Source organism: Aethalodelphis obliquidens, unplaced genomic scaffold, assembly GCF_003676395.1.
Source record: "Aethalodelphis obliquidens isolate GAN/ISIS:26980383/991018 unplaced genomic scaffold, ASM367639v1 scaffold51, whole genome shotgun sequence".
NCBI classification, from domain to species: domain Eukaryota; kingdom Metazoa; phylum Chordata; class Mammalia; order Artiodactyla; family Delphinidae; genus Aethalodelphis; species Aethalodelphis obliquidens.
In genome coordinates this window covers 6,283,185-6,300,826 of record NW_020837995.1, presented here as the reverse complement: position 1 = coordinate 6,300,826, position 17,642 = coordinate 6,283,185, and the positions used below count along the sequence as shown (strand labels likewise).

Genomic DNA, 17,642 nt, shown 5'->3' with positions numbered 1-17,642 from the left:
CCAACTATTTTACTCCTAAATATATATTAAAGAGAACCTTTAGCATATATGCATCAGAAGCATATTACAAACATGTTCACAGTGGTAATGTTCATGATAGGAAATAACTGAAAATAACTCAAATATCCTTAGACAACAGATTGTCTATATTGTGGTAATGTCACACAATGGAATCTTATACGTCAGGGCAAATGAACAAAAAACTATAGCAAAAAGAATGGATACATCTTACTATTACTGAGTGTAAAAAAAAAAATCAAGTTCAGGAGTTGATATTTACATAAGTATATTCCTTTTAGAGAGTTCAAATATATATGGTAAAGTTTTTTTAATAGGAAATAAATGGTAAATACACAACTCAGGATAGAGTAACCTCTAAGAAGAGATAAAAGGAATATAACAGAAGCACAATAGGTACATTTTAGTAATCATCACTGTCCTGATTCTTGGATTGTACTGTGAGTGGGTATTTGCCAATTAAATAAAAAAGTAAAACTACTAGACTACAGAGGTCCATATATAGACCAATGATGACAGTATGAACCAAGATAATGATTAGTCTAATTCTGTGCACCAAAGGTTTTTTAAAAAAGAATTGAGAGTTAATTGTAACCTGCTTTGGAATGAAGGGTCAAATGACATAATTCATGTTTGACACGCAGCAAAATGCTTAATACACATTAGCTACTATCTAAAATGGTATAATTTATTACAGAATAAAACACATTTTAAGATTTAAAATCTCTTCTCACTCTAAACCAACCTCTTTCCCACCTCCTAAAGCAGAAACCATCCCTACAAAAGACAGAGACCTGATCAGCAAACTAGTGGCACAGCAGGGCTCCTGATTCCCTACCAATCCAATTCTCCTTCCACTAGATCAGTATGTCACAAACTCAATTTTGTTTTGATAGTCATGACCTTCATTACTTTTTTGCTTTATATGTGTACCATATATATTATCCAAAAAATGTTGTTCCTAAAAGGAAAGGTTTTAATCACAACAGCCAATTAAAAAAAAAAAACTATCACAAGCCATAAATAGATGGTAACCATAAAATTTAATATAGTAAAAGCCAAACAGTATTGGCTTATCTACCAGAGACTGAGGTTGACATCACTCCTTCCTTATTCAAAAACAACAACAGGGCTTCCCTGGTGGCGCAGTGGTTGAGAGTCTGCCTGCCGATGCAGGGGACGCGGGTTCGTGCCCTGGTCTGGGAAGATCCCACATGCCGCTGAGCAGCTAGGCCCGTGAGCCATGGCCGCTGAGCCTACGCGTCCGGAGCCTGTGCTCCGCAACGGGAGAGGCCACAACAGTAAGAGGCCCGCGTACCGCCAAAACAAACAAAAAACAACAAACATACAAAAAATAAAATTTAATTTAATTAAGATGCAAAACGTATTTAGAAAGGAGTAACTTGTCAATTTAATGCCACATCTGTGAAACAACTGAAATTACCTTACATACCAGGGGCAAGTTCCATACTTTGGAAAATGCTGCACTTCCTCTAGCTACCCCCTATTTAAAAGATTAGAATTTTTTTCAGCAAACTGGCTAAGATTGAATAGAGACCATGTCATTGGTTTCAAAAATTTGCTGGGACTGAAGGGTTAGAAACACTCAGGATATGCACTATCTGATAAAGGAATCATTAGCATGTGGCAATTTAAATTAAAATTTTAGTTCCTCAGTCCTTCAAGCCACATTTCAAGTACTCATAAGCCAAACAGCCACACAGGAGCATCATACTGGACAGCACAAACAGAACATTTCCTTCACCACAGAAACTTCTATTGGAAACACTGCTTTAGATTCTCAAAGAACTCCGATAAGGCCCAAATGGTAGCAAATGGAAATAAGGAAAATTTCAGCAGAGGGAAAAAAAAAAGTATTTCAATAAAGTAATAGAAACATTTGGAAAGAACTGAGAGACAGTGAATTAAAACCTAGTGGTAAAAATATATTTTCTACAATTGCTTTATAATGATTTCAAAGGCTGGAGATGTACAGAAGCAGGCAGGAATCCCATCCCAACTAAGATAGTAAGGTTATTACTTCAACTGAGGAAAAGACTTAAATACTTAGAAAATAAGGTAAGAGACTGCAGTCGTATCTGAAGGCATACTGGCAAATAGCGCTTATTGTGTACCAAACACTGCTTTAATATATGAGCTTATGAAAACTCTTATAATTACCTTACCTTCATTAATAAAGAAATAAGGAAAGCATGCTCAAATAATGGACAGAATATCAACAGTAACTACCTTTCAAAAACAGTGGGGCTTGTATAACCAATTCTCATTTACCATCCCCGATCACTTTAAAGCGTTTAGGATCTCCCCCATCCCACTTCAGGTTCTCAACATTCCTGTGAACTTGTTTTACTGAAAACAATATTTTAAAAGGGCACTTTCCAGTGCATTTAATACACAGTTTGATTTTAACTATGTAGATATTTCACAAAGCTTCTCGATATATAGGTTACATAACCTATGTAGATATTTTGCATTACTTCTCAATATGTAGGTTATATAATCTTTAATTTAGCTATATTCCTTAGATGTACAATCCCCTTCAGTTCCCCAAACAGGCCCAGACATTTCAATTCTGAGGTGTAGGTTCATTTTCCTCAGCTTTCCTCCTCTCCCTAAGGTTTTGCTAGAACTTTTTCTTTTTCTGCCTTCTGCCTCACCTCTTTTTTTCCCCCCAATCCTCTAGAAAACACTACCTTTCCCTGTGAGTAAATCAAAATTCATACATACATAAATCCATTTTTATACAATTTTCAGGCAAAAAGTAATTTATGGATGAGAAAAGATTACTGTCTTCATTAGCACAGATGCTTAGACACTAGAAGATTTGCTCTAAGTCACATAAGTAAATGGCAAAACTGAGACTAGAATCTGAGTTTTTCTTTCTTTTCTACACAGCTTTGCAGATTTCTTTGTGTGCCAATTAGCATAATTTTATTCTTTCTGACCCAGGTAATTCACTATCTATATAAATCGTATGATCTACATGAAGTTTTTAGAGAAACAACAAATTTTAAATTTCAAATCCTTCCTATATATTTCTTGCCTTTATAAAACTTTTAATGAGTGCAAAAAGGAAAATTTCTTCTATGAGTAATTTCCAGTTGTCTTCCAAGTTTTCTACAATGTGATTATATTGTTTTTGTACTTCAAAAAGTTTCTATTAATGTTTGCTGGATTCATACATTCCTACTTTTTGTTTGAAAATGGCAGCTGCTATAATTACAGTGCACAATCATGACTTACCCTTGAGCAACACCCTAATGTACCCAAAATGCTGCCTCTCACCAGAGTACACATTCTCCCAGGAATGTGTCATACAAGTTAGAGACATATAATGCCATAGGATATAAATACGTAAAGACTGCATGGTTAAGAGTTCTTTTTTTCCCAATATAAATGACTAAAAACATTTCATATTGAAAATGCAACTCTATTATTGATTAAAATGCAATATTCACATGATATCTTTGTGATAGTTTACTAGATTTCAAAATAATTATACAATCTTACAGGCTGCTTTGGGATACACTCCCTTAACATTCGGGGCACTTCGGTGCCCCGAAAGAAATCTGAGAAGCAATGACGTAAGGCTTATTATCTATAATCTAGTTACAGCAATTCAAATCTGAATTCCCCTACAATGCCTCACAACTCAACCTTGAAATGCACTCCCCCTGAGAATCCTATACCTTTTCATATTATCTCCTTCATGAAATAATAAGCTGAACATAAATGTAAATCTTTGGTACCAATAAGGAGATACACCCTTAGAGGACAATATCCCATATAACGCACTGTAGTTCAGAACTGGGTACTTTTAACTACAAGGGTCTTTACCAGCATTAACTTCTTACACAGAATAAAATATTCTGTAATATATAATTCTAGTCTACAGAATACAGAAGTCAGCCTATGTCATCACAGTAAGTCTAAGTTGTTTTACAAAAGGTTTTGTGTGTGTGTGTATGAATGCATGTATGTATGTATGTACACTGTCAAACAGTATAAAGTATTTGTTACTGTTACAGTCGAGAGTTTAAAAGCTACTGTTTCAGGGTACAGGCTTTGGAGTCTTCACCAGCTATGTAATCTTTGCTAAGCTATTCAACTTTCCTAAGCCCCAGCTTCCTCATCTTTGTAAATGGTGGTAATAATAGTAATAACACTTAAAAGAGTTGTTATGAAGACTAATTCTATCAAATGATTTTAAGACAATGCTGGTAATAACTCAAATATTATCTATCATTTAATTACATACTGGGAGCTATGTAAAAAAACCCGCAAGGTACTAAAGAACAAAAATGGAATCTAAGAAATATGAGAATGTCATATATAAATAATCCACAACAGAAAAAATACAAATTTTTGGAAGCAGCATTTCATAACCAGAATTTTTAAAAAGCCACTTATATTCTTTGACGTAATTATTTCACTCCTGTAAATTCATCCTAAGAAATTAATTGAACAGAAAAAAAACAATTATATGCAGAAAGGATGCCCATTACAATGTTACTTATAAGAGCTGGACACCTGAAGTGTTCACTAAGAAGAAAACAGCTATGTAAACTTATGGTACAACCTGATGAACTATTATAGGCATTAAAATAATGATTACTAAAAAACTATGTATAAGCATAGAAATTCTTTAAGTATATCCAGTGAAAATAAATATTCATACATACACTATTAAAACAAGTAAAATATATTTGTATGGAACTAGAAGCAACTGAAAACTATGCTGGGTTTTTAATTGATTTTGTTCTTTCTTTGATGTAATTATTGCTCCTTGTCCTCCCCAAAACAAAGAAAAGTCAGCATCTTGGTTCATTCAGGTTGCAATAACAAAATACGACAGACTGGGTAGCTAATAAACAACAGAAATTTATTTTTAACAGTTCTGGAGGCTGACAAGTTCAAGATCGAGGTGCCAGCATGGCTGGGTATGGGCCTTCTTCCTGGTTCATAGCTAGGGACTTTTCACATGGTGCAAGGGGCTAGGGATCTCTGTGGAATCTCCATCCTCATGATTTAAGCACCTCCTAAAGACCCCACCTCATTATACCATTGTCTTTGGAGGTCAGGATTTCAACATGAGTTTGGTGGGGAAACAAACATTCAGACAGTAAGAGTCAGTTAAAAGGATTCAGCTCAGTTTTCCTCCTCCTAAGTACCTAGCTAAATCTATCTGAAACGGCGTAAATGCAAAAATGGGACTAGAAGTTAGCCATAATCAAACGACTTTTATTTGATGTATGCTGGGGCCTAGTACACATTACACAGTTTCAGACTCAACAATAATAGGGTCTATATAAAATCAGATACATTCTTTTTCTTTTGGCTGACTTAGAAGCTAAGTTTGGCTCTCTCCAGAAGTATCAAGATGAAAAACTGCTAAGGAAAACTAAGATGATTAGAGAGGTCACCTTGTCTTATTCATTCATCTCCTGTCTCTCCCCTTCCTTTTTGAAAAAATCATAATGCAGAGTTGAAGAATATCTTAATTTGATATGCTACTTATTAAAGTTATTTGCTATATTTTCTTAACCTTTACTAAGTTAATTAAGTTTGGATTTTTAGATCAAATAATTCTCAAGAGAAAAAGCATATACATTTTTCGTCATCGTATTTTTAAGTTCCTGATTTACATTCATTCAAGATCTTGATTTGTAAACCAAGTTTCAGTAATTACGCATCTAAGGCTGTTATTTTTGAATTAACAAGTGATACAGTTTCAGAATAATAATTCTAAACATCAGGCTAAATCAAAATATAAACAAATTTTTCCTTTAGCTGTTGATGACTATAAAATGAACTAAACATAAGCTTACAGACCTTTAGCTGTCCAAATTAAAGTCGGCACTAAACCACAAGCAATGAACTTCTAGCTAGCAGATCTAGCCTATCTCACCTATTAACAGGGATCCTAGTTGATTATAGTTGCGAAAAATTAAATGTCTAAATCTTTAATAACCTGAAAAAAAAATTCCTCTCCCCTTCTCCCATGAAAGTAGATTTTTTTCCCTCCATATAATCTGAAACCTCCTTCATTCGACTCTGAGAAAGATGGCTTTTCCCTGAAATTGATGGAGAGACATCAAATCTACTCATATGTACTTCCAAAATGTGCTCAGGTATTAAAATTGCTTTAAAAATGTTCATAATATAGATTTAAATTATTTTTTTGCTTGTTGGAATGTTTAAATTTTAAGTTTTTCTGAAAAGCAGCTTTTTAACATTTAAACTGAAATACAATTTTTCCAGCAGATCAATAATCCTTTTTTAAAAGTAACCCTACCTTCAGGCTAAATGAAAATGAGCACTGATTATTTCATGAACATAGTACCTTTCTTCTCAAGAACTAAAAGTTATTTTTAATATTCTCTTATCTCTAATCAAAAAATGTTATTGGGAGGGGAGGTTACGTGTTATCTTAACATGGCTCTGAAGTAGGGCCATGTTATCCTGGTTTTACAGATGGAGAATCAAGCACAAAGACAGGTTACATGATTTGCCAAAGTCTTAATGGGATAGTCAGTAGTAACCACAGGATCATGTTAATTATGAACACCATGTTAATTGTAGAAATTTAATTAGTGAATTTTGTTTCGAAAAGGCCTTTCTAACCACATTAGGATTGGAATACACAAAAAATACAAAACATTCTGTCAAAGACATATAATTTATTTGGATAAAGCCCTACAAAATCAGTCAACATCTTGATCAGCCTCTCAGAAAACGAAGTTCTTAATAAAATCCAAATCTGGATAATTTATTCATATGTCTGTCTTCCTCTCTATTTCCTAATTCCCAACACCCCTCATTCTTGGTAGGACCATTATTACATGAGATCCTATTCATTTCCAATACTCTCAAACTCCTCCAGGCTAAGCCCTTCCCTTTTCTTATCCTCCTCCCCTTGACATACTCCTTTTCAATTTCCAATCCCAAAACCCTTACTCCTGTCTCTTTAAATTGCAGGGGCAGATGTCAGTATTCATACTCCCACTCTAAGCAGCTCATCCTACACACTTATAAAATACACTGGCGCTGGCTCAGGATTCCTCTCCACCTCAACTTCTGATACCAACCCAGCAACTTGAACAGCCACAGTGGTGACCTTTTTAAATCCTAACAGATCCTGGTTCCTCTACTTTTAACAACCTGTTCCTACTTTAATCTTCCCTCATATGTTACCACTCTGGAGCCTGTGTTCTTTGATCAAAATCTATCTTTCGATTTTCCCCACTTCCACTCTACATGCTCTTTAACTTTACCAAAACTTGCAGTCCCTCAAAACAGCTGTCACTTCTACTTGTCTACCTATCACTTCAAACTTAGTTTTTTTCTTCAAAATCCAGTCTGGCCATTAAATATATGATATAGTGTAGTATAAATACAGTGCAATTTGAATCTCAGTTCTAACGCTTACTCCCTTGCGTGGCTGTGGGCAAGTTACTAAACCTCTCTTAAGTCTCAGTTATCTCATCTGTAAACTATGGATAACACTTGGCTCACATGGTCATTAGAAGGATTAAATCTACAACAGTATCTGACACAAGCAGTACAACAGTTGCAAGACTCCGCTTTCCTGGGCCTTGCTCTCCCAATTACCCACCTTTCCTTAAATCTCTTTTTCTCTTCCTCGCCACTACTGACATCATCTCATCCAACAAATAATCTCAACTATTAACACTTCCCCCTAAATTTATGTAATCTTACTTTTTGCTGTCTCCACTTCATCACTTCCCATTTTGTCTTCAATACTTTCTCTCCTACCTCTCAAGATTTTTCTTTTGTTGTCTCTTCTCACTCTCCCTTGAAAACACTCCTGATTCTCCCTATTCATTTTTCTATTACTATTTAATACTCTCCTTGGTCAATTTTCCACTTCAACTACAGGCATACTTGGGAGACACTGCAGGTTTGGTTTAGACCACTGAAATAACTTTTATGCTTGTTTGGGGTTTTTTCCCATCTTCTTGGAATGCCCTTCCTCTTTCCATTGCCCTCTTCTCTGGCTGACTCCTAAATGCCATCTCTTTTCTGAAGGCTTCCTTCATACAACTCCCACTATGCCACCCACCAAAGGTAGAATTACTTTCTTCTTAAGCCTTGAAGAACTTCATAAGCAGAGCACTCACCACATTTCAGAGGGATCTAGTTCCCTTGCTGGATAGTGAAAGCAGTTATCAGGTTTTACTTACCTTTGTATCTCCGGGGCTAAAGAAAAGTCAAGTGCCCAGTAGGCAGTCAAATGTCACTGAACTGAAATTCTTGAAGAAAATCCAGAAAAACTAAGAAATCCATATATATAATTCAGCAACTAAAATTCTGAAATGTTTTTACATATTACTAAGGGGGCAAACCCAGAATTGATCCCTAATCCCAATCTCAGAATATCAATGTAATTCACAACAGAACAGTAAAAAATGTTTGGTGATTTTATGCCGAAGTTAACCATTAACATTCTGATGTGGTAAAAGTTACAATAACTTTGAAAAAGCAGCATCAAAGTCACATTTCACTAAATTCCATCTAAATTTCGGTAATGCAACTACTGGATACCAACACATTAACAAATACGGTGTATTTGTGAAAGTAATCTCTAACCAAGGGAATAGACAAACAAAATGTGTCTAATCATAAGAAACAGTACCATTATATACTACCAGGAGAACAATTACATTCTGCATTCCAAGTCATAATGGCCTTTATCTAAACTATACTCCCTGTTTTACAGATAACATTTAGAAATAAAATGATAAAACTGGTATTAGATTAAAATTTAATTTCCAATTACTCTTAAATTTACCAAAGCTTATTCTTCATACTCTAAATATAGAAAATGCCTTCCAAGGTAATTTTAAAATTTCAGATACAAAGTAATTTATGTAGTCAATCCTGTATTTATGAGCTACATGAATGATTAAATGTGGATTTCAGAAATACAAAGAAAATCACTTAGGATTCTTGAACTAAAAGCAACACTAAAAGTTGATAAAATCCAACACTCTCATTTTAAATCAGAAAAATTAAAAGTCTAAATCTTCTAGGAAGCAGAAAAATAATACAAATCCATATTTATGAACAATTATAAATCTATAAATTATGGACATTCACTTCCATATTATAAGCAGAGACTGAATGACAATCTGGCATTTAAGATTGTATCATTTCTCTTCCTTAATCTTCAAATGTGACAAACTACATTGATTTTCTCATGTTGACATTTTTGCAATCTCACGATAAACTCGGTTTTACTGTGAGGCTTTGTTGTTTTTAGTTCACTGAATTGGGTTTAATTTGCTACTTTTTGAAAATTCTCAGACAGTATCTCTCAATATTTCCTCTCCATTACCTCTTCTTTTGCAACCCTTAGCTGTAACTTGGACTTGTTCATCTTATCGTCCGTGTTTCTTAATCTTCCTATTTTATAATCTCTATCTTTGGGTTCAGTCTTTAGGGCCTCAGTCATAGCGGGAGACTTTAGCTTTTTGTGCCATGGACCTCTTCAGCAGTCTGGTGAAGCCAATGGCCCCCTTTCTCAGAATATTAAAGGCTTAAAACAAACTACATAAAATTACAAAAGAAATCAATTATATTGAAATAATTATCAAAATATTTTTAATTTTGGTGCTTGCTTTGGCAGCACATATACTAAAATATTAATTTTGATATAGTAATGTTTTTGTACTAACATATTAAAATACAAGCTCTAGCAATGGCTTAATAACTATAATAATTTCAAACTAGTGATGACCGTAAGTGCTATTTCAAGATATCTGTAACAACTGAACAGCAATTGTACTGTAAGAAAGAAAAAAATCTGATTTCTATTGGTGTTATGGGTTGAATTGAATCTCTCCAAAAAAGATGTTGGGTCCTAACCCCCAGTACCACAGAATGTGACCTTATTTGGAAGAGGGTCACTGCAGATGTAATTAGTTAAGAGAAGGTCATACTGGAGTTGAGTGTGCTCCTAATCCAGCAGTGTCCTTATGAGAAGATGGGCATGACACACACGTGGTACTTTGTTACAGCAGCCCTAGGAAACTAATACAGTTGCTGTCACAAGTACCTCTGATGCTGCTATGCTTTGCTGGTATTTTCTTCAATTATGAAAGTAAACAAGTTTCAGTTAGAGATTAGTAAAAACACTCTGAATTCTAAGACTCTTATGTCTAAATCAATTTAACACCTCAGTCTGAGATCCATTACTAATAAACTATGCTTTAGCAAAAATAATGAACTATGTTTAAACAAAAATACACCAATAAGTTTGTCTGTTTTCCATTTCAAACCATTCTGAGTGCCACAAAAACAACATCTTGGGGATTTGTAGTAACTTTGGTACTGGACTCTAAAATGAGATGCAGCTATGACACACAACTTGAGATAAACAGCAAATTCAACTTAAATGTTAAAGAATGAAAAAATTCATTGTCTGAGTTAATTTGTTGCACTGAATAAATGTGAAATTATCCTTTAGTATTAGATTAACATAATTTGTATGAATAACCAAATGAGAAGATTTACTTTTGACACTTCTAGGCCAGTAAGTAAAGCATGAGGGCTGGTATCTTGTTAATATATTCCTCTCAGAACCACTCAAATTGATGTTTAAGCCCAATAGCCTTTTGTTTACTTATTCATCCAGAGACCATATTTATTTAAAAGAAAAAAAAAAAGAGCACTACAAAGTTCTCCATCTGTGATGTATATATATTATCAAAGACACATGGCTATTAAATTAAGCTCAAAATGAGAAAGTCTTAAAAGATTATGAATGCACCAACTGTTTCCAAATTTATCTTGTTTCTTCAAAATTCATGCTTCTACTTCATAATACTACAAGATCTCTACTGGAAGTCTTTCATTTGCTTAAATATGTCAAAATCAACAATCTAATAAAATTGACCAATTAACAAATATGTATGTTACAAGTCTAGTGACTTGCATTGTGTCTATCACTGTATTACTTTAGGGTAATTTAGCACAAGAAGGGCCCATAATGATGCTTAGTTCAAATTCCTTGATTTACAAGTGAGCAAACTGAGGGCCACAAAGGCTGTCACTTGCCCAGAATCACAGAATAAATTAGTGACGGTGAGGACAGAAATGCATCTCCCAATTCCAAGCCCAATGTTCTTTATATTATACCATACTGCATAAAAGTTGGTAAGAGTTAAATTATCTGCAGATGCCTTTTGTATGATCATTTTAATTCTGCTTATATTTAAAAACAGTCCAATTGCCCCAAAACAACCTAACAAGTTTTTTGAAAACTCAATTTTATTTTATTATCCATCCTTAAAAGTAGGAACATGATCTCACTTCCACCTTCAAAATTGGCAAAATTTTTTTCAAAGAGAACTGGACAGACATTTCAAGGCATAAGCACTCTCACACACTGTTTCTTTTCTAGAGGGCAATTTAGCAGAAAAAATAAAACAACTTAAAATTTGCATCTTTTACTCCACTCCTAGACTATTTCAAGGAAAAAGTAATAAATTTGGATGAAGACAGAACTCAGGATCAAATGCAGCATTGTTCAGAAACAAGAGACATAGTAGACTGATTAAAACTAATATATGTTATACAGTGAATATAATGTAGGCATTAAAAATTATGTTTTAGGAAATATTTAATGACACAGGAAAATGTTCACAATATGTTAAGGTATGATAGTACCTACTATGCAATTCTACTCTGTTGAAGCTACATGTATATACATAAATTACATAATACATGTGTAAAGCATTTATCACATATTTTTATTCTTGGCACATAGTAAAAATCCAATAAATGAATATGATTCATCATCAACATCACAGAAAAGGTAAAGTTTGATTATATGTCAAATGTTAAGACTTATTAAATAAATAAATATTTGTTTAATAAATAATTACTTACTTTAAAGACCATTTTGTACATTATTTGAAATGAACTATTACTCTTGCATGGAGGAATTTTTTTTTTTTTTAATGGCACTTTTAATGCAGTTCCAGTTCCTACTGAAGGTCAGAGAAGAAAAGCAGACTTTCACCAACCCTTCCCCAAGTTTGGCACTGCATAAGACAAAGTGTTACAGACTTATAATATGATCCTTCAGTAATTCTTGATTAATTATATACCCACAGTCAACCTCTGAGAACTATTTCTCTCTCTACACAGAACTCTAATTTCAAATAAGCATGTACTAGAGGATTTCACAATGAGGCCTCTAGAGGCCTTACTGGATTTTACCACAATGGCTATCTAGAAAAGGTTAACAGTTTGCCAAGATATTGGTGATTTTCACTCTTTTTAAAGGTCGAAATCGGGTGGAAAAACATTCGAGTGTTAAGAACAGTCTCTACTTTAAGTAAATACCTTTTGATTGTGGATTTAAAAAAAGAGAGAAAAGCAAAAGGAAAAAATAAACATAAGGCCCAAATAAAATCCATATTACAGGGCAGTTTTAAACTATGCTAAGGCTTTAAGGGCATCTACAATAATACCTCTCTTGTTTCTTCATAATATGTATGATTGTATATAATAAATTGCCATTTCAAAACATTACTATATATATGAAAGACGAAATATGTAAGTTATCGGGATAAAGTCTACATTCCGAAGAAGTTCACTCTTTGTGATTTAGCTATTACACAAACAATGCGGGCTGTAATAAAACTGATTATCAGATGAACACATCACTTTCTAAAATAAAAAAAATTTTAAAGTAACACCTCCAAGAGTTTGTCCCCATGAAGAGTTAACATCTCATGGCAAAAAATTATACGCTAAAACATATTATTCTTGACCTACCAAAATTAACATAACAAAGCCCCTAGTAGGGAAAAATTTACTAATAAACCAGGATAAATCTGTGAAAACAGAATTCTAAAAGTCTGGGTGAGTGAGATAATTTCCAAACTGTCCCATACTAAATACATTAAAAAAAATTTTTTTTTTAAAAGGCAATCCTACCAGTAAATATTGCCCTTAGGTGTTTCAAATATCAAAATCTTTGGACTTAAACCACCGGGAATATTTATTCATTTTTAGTGTAAAAGTGGTATCATCCACTGATAATCACTACACCGAAAAACCTGTACTCTCAATTTGTCCATGACAAGTATTTGAAAAAGAGCTCACTTAAAAACTGTATTTCACAGGTGTGTCAATTCACATTCCCATATTAGCGTTTCTAATTAGCTGCACCCAAAAAGGAGGTATTCAATATTTTACTTTAAATATAGTAATTAGTCCTCTCCCATCTCCAAAATAGAACTTGACATTTTAATCCAGGCTACTTTCTTAAAAGAAGACGGCAGCAAAAATTATCGTCATTCTGTTCGGATTTTTAGCAGTTTTTCTCCTAACTAAGCGCTGAGATACTTCTTGATCTCTCTCAAAGTAGGTCTAATCTGCGGAAGGCAGTGAGACAGTGTACTGCACTGTGAATGGACAGCCAGGTATTTTATGAATGGAGGCGATCACGTGATCCCAGCACCTCCCCGAACTGATATTTCCCACATAACTGTGTCAACATTCTGAGAACAGGGGTAGTTGTTTGTGTGGGCGTCTATTTTTGAATTTAACCTATAACTTCGAATTCTCCTTACTTTCTGAACTCAAAAATCTACATGAATACAGACAGTTGAGCTTCGAATTTTTTCCTTGGGAAATCCTTTCAAGATGTCCAAGGTGATGGATGTTTAATTATTTTTTTATGAATGAAGAGTGTGCTATGCAAATGAGGGCGATTCACAAAAAGAGAGAGAACATGGCGGCCACTTCTGCTTGTAGACTGCACTGACACTGCAGCAATCCACCTTCTCCCACCCCCGCTCATCAGAAGAGTGTGTTGAGGGGTGGGGGGACGCTGCTTGGCATTTCTCAAGCTATTTTATGTTAAACAAGCCTAGACCTTGGACTTTAAAGTTTTCTCAGAAAGGTCTGATCCGAGGAATGCACTTTACTTAAAGGAATGCGTCCTAGGACTAGTCCTAACTCACTTAACCATTTCCAACCCTCCGAAGATAAAACTTGAATTTAATTACAAGAAAACGGACACAAATATTCGCATGGAATTAAACCCCGTCTCAATAGGAAACTGTTGCCGCACCATTATTCCTCCAGTCAGCTGTTATGTTAAAGCAAAATATTTAAAAGGCAAAGTATTTCGTTTGGAAAACGTAAGGACAGCCCAAATAAACAAAAACTTAAGCCGGGACGCTCTACAAGTTAATGAATGAAGTCATCAACATGTTCAGCAATGTAAACAGTGTTAAATCAACGTAAACGGTGTGTTTCAATATAGCTGAAAGATAAAAATTAGCCTATAAAATTCTTTTATGCTAATAAAGACAAATCCAGTATTCGCAAAGGCAAAATAGAATAGTTCAACATCTCCCACACTCCAGGTGTCCTTAATGCTATTAAATTATAAAAATGTTTCCCTGGCCCCATTTTTTACAAGAATCTTACAGGTCATAAGTTTAAAAAGGGCGGGGGGGAGGGGGGAAGGCTTAATCGGTATTTAAGAGTCACTGACTCATCGAATTAAGATTCAAGAGCAGTTTGCTGCAAGAGGTGCTCCCACACATTAGTTTCCAAGTGAAATAGCTATAAAGGAGTATGGACGGATATTCAAGGTATGTTGACTGGTGTGCTAACGTGAAAAAGGACAGGTCAGAGGTCTTCCAGGCACTGGGGTTATTTCTACCCCGACTCCATCCATCTACATTATTCCATCTAATGGACATACAATTGCCATTCCAGCCCAACTCCAGCCCAACATTCAATACCTTCTCCCAGAAAAAAGCAACTAAATACTGGGGGTGGGGGTGGGGGTCGGGGGTTGCTGCCATTAAATAAAATGGCTAAGGAAATCAAATGTTTCCTCCAGAACAGAATGCACTCAACTCTCCAGGATTGCAAACACCCAAGTCTCCGAGGGGGTCTGGGGAGGTGCCGGGGAAGAATGGGGGGTGGGGGGGAAGTAATCTAGATCTGTGAGGTGCTTACTCGTTGTCAGAAGTCGCCGTCTCCTCGCTCATCTTTCCCTCACCGTGATCCGATCTGGAGATGGAGGAGCAACAGCAGGCGGAGGAGCAGCAGCAGCACCGAGGGGCAGGAGGCAGCGGCGGCCGGGGGGGCGCGGGGGCAGCGGCTCAGGGGCCTCACCATGGTGGATGCCTCACCCGGAACGGTGCCCCCCCAGCCGGGAACCCCGGCCACCCCCGCAGGGGGGTGGCGGCGACAACCTCCGCCGTGGCGACCCCAGCCTCTTCCCCCGCCTCAGCGCCCAACCAAGAGATCCGATGAGGCCGGGGAGGATTGGGAGCGAAGGAAAAAAGGAAGGGGGTTGTGAAGGCAGACTGGAGAGCGGCTCCTCCGGCCACTGGGGTGGAGCGCCGCGGGGTCCGGCCAGGAAGGAGCGAGCAGGCGGGCGCGCGGGCGGAGAACCCAGGAGCAGAGGCGGCGCTTCCCTCAGGGATGCGGCGAGGAGGAAGCAGGGCTCCGCTCGGTGGGGGCCGGCGGGGGGGTGCCGAGCCCAGGCTCCGGGCGGCGGCGGCGCGGTCCTGCCGGAGCCCACCCCACCATCTCCCGCCTCGCCGCCGGCTGCCCGCTCAGCCCCCGGCGGCGACCGGGCCGGTCCTTCGGGACTAGCAGAAGCGGGCGAGGGGCCTCACGGCGACGGATTCCTCCAGACACGCTCCGGCCGGAACGACTCCAGAGGGGGGAGGAGGGGGCGGCGGGGCGCGTGTGAGGCAGGGGCGAGCGAACCAATCGTCCGCACCCGGGCCGGAGAAGAGCGGCGCGCCCGAGGGGCAGGGTCCCGAGAAGAGGCGGGAGAGCGAGGAGAGCGACCGCGAGCCCCCCACCAGCCAGTGCCCACCAGCAGCTCGGCGGGCCAGCTCCTCACGCTCGCCAGAGGGGAGCCGCTAGGGGGGCGGCGGAAGCGCTCACGCCGCCCGCTCCTTCCGCCGCCGCCGCCGCTGCCCGAACCGGGGGGCGCCCGCGGGAGAAGGAGGCGAAGTAGTCCCTGGTGATTTCTCCGGGACGCCGGCTTCCCGGAGGGCCAGAGCGGGTACGGACTGGGCTTGCCGAGCGGGGTGCCCGGACTGAGAGGGCGTGTGGGTAGGAGGACTAAAAGCTTCGGCCTCCGGGCGAATCACTGCAACTCGAAGTCGTGTGCAGCATAGCAAGTTTCAGGAAAGTAGTTCCCTCCTCCCTTCATTTCCCAAATCGTTGTCGAGCCTCCGAGCGGGGAGAGGAGGAGGGAGGCGGAGGGATACGCAGGCACGGCGCTCATGTGCGTGCGCGCGCTCCAAACTCTTGGCACGCCGCGAAAGGGGGCGGGGGTGGGAGCTGCACGGGGATCAGCTCGGAAGGTTGCATTGTTGCGGCGCGATGCTCCCCGTTACTCGCTTTGGAATATCCGGGTTGTTTGAACGGAGAGGCTAGAATGACAGTGTGCTCCAGGAGGAAACTGGAGGCTGCTGTGTTCTGTGTGTGTGTGTGTGTGTGTGTGTGTGTTTTCCTTGCAAAGAATGGAATTGGCATGAGTTCATCTTTAGTTGGTGGGGGTTGGAGAGAGGGACTGTACAAAGAGAGCTCCGCCTGCTGTCCCTCTGGTTGCACTGCTGCAGTCTCCTAGCTGCGTGCACACGGGGGGGGGGGGGGGGGAGAGTGTGTGTGTGTGTGTGTGTGTGCGTGCGTGTGTGTGCGTGTGTGTGCGTGTGTGTGTTGGACAGCGAGAAAGAGTTTTAATACCTTGGATTCTTACCGCGCAAGGGGTATGCTGTGCGGGGCATTCATCTCTGAAAGCTAGACTGGTTGTTAATGGAGAACGACTTCCATTGAGCCCTGGGTAGGCGTGTTACATGAATCTGGCGCAGCCAGAAGCACAGGAAATAACTCCCGCTGCGAGTGAGGTTGCATAACTATAGCGCAGAAGATGCCTCTGTGGCACGCACGAACTGCTCTAAACGGAGGCGGGACGATTATTCAATAGGCAGCTGCAGCGTTTGCATTGTTAGAGGACAATGTATGCATTCAGTTCAAAAGGTTTTTGTACAGAAACCTGCTGGGGTTGCGGGCCGGAGTCTAGGGTCTGCGGGACCAGAAGACTCAGCTCCTGTCTCTGCAAATGCTATTATCTCTTCTCTACCTAGAAAGCCAGCCTATACATCATCAGGCCTGGCGGACTGAGTCACAGGTTTCTGACGCATCTCCCGAGATATCAGTCTAGCTCTGTGTGCAGTGCTTTCTCTTCATTCTCAGGTTTGTGAGACCTGAGAATGAGGGTTCCTGCTCCTGCCACCTTGAGGGGTAGAACAATTCCTGAGGAAGAAGAAAGTGGGAGAACTCCCGAACGAGCCAGCACTCCTCTTTTGCCATCTCCAGAAAGTTTCAGGATTACTGTTCTCGGGAGCTCTACACTAGCTTGTTAACAGTGTTTTGGACATAGTAGGTGTTTAATAAATGTTTGAGGAATAAATGAAGGAGTTTAGTCAGTCTGCCCAAAAATCCGTACTGTTGATTTGCGAGGTTTCTTTATGTAACTCTTGCTTCCTGCCTCGAAGCAGAATTATCCTTTTTGAGAGCAAGGA

At 38.7% G+C, this 17,642-nt stretch overlaps 1 protein-coding gene across 2 annotated transcripts in view; it reads right to left on the bottom strand.

The window, feature by feature from the left end:
- SPRED1 (sprouty related EVH1 domain containing 1) overlaps positions 1-16,390 on the bottom strand; it is a 120,092-nt gene extending 103,702 nt beyond the window's left edge. The window contains exon 1 of one of the 2 annotated variants that reach the window (XM_027083842.1): positions 15,926-16,390. Coding sequence is in view for 1 of the 2 variants with exons in the window: in XM_027083841.1 (XP_026939642.1) it covers positions 15,052-15,083 (32 nt within the window). In the remaining variant the exon portion in view is untranslated. Of the gene's footprint in view, positions 1-15,051 lie in introns of both variants that reach the window. The other variant, XM_027083841.1, reaches the window with a different exon arrangement.
- Between the last annotated feature and the right edge of the window lie 1,252 nt (positions 16,391-17,642).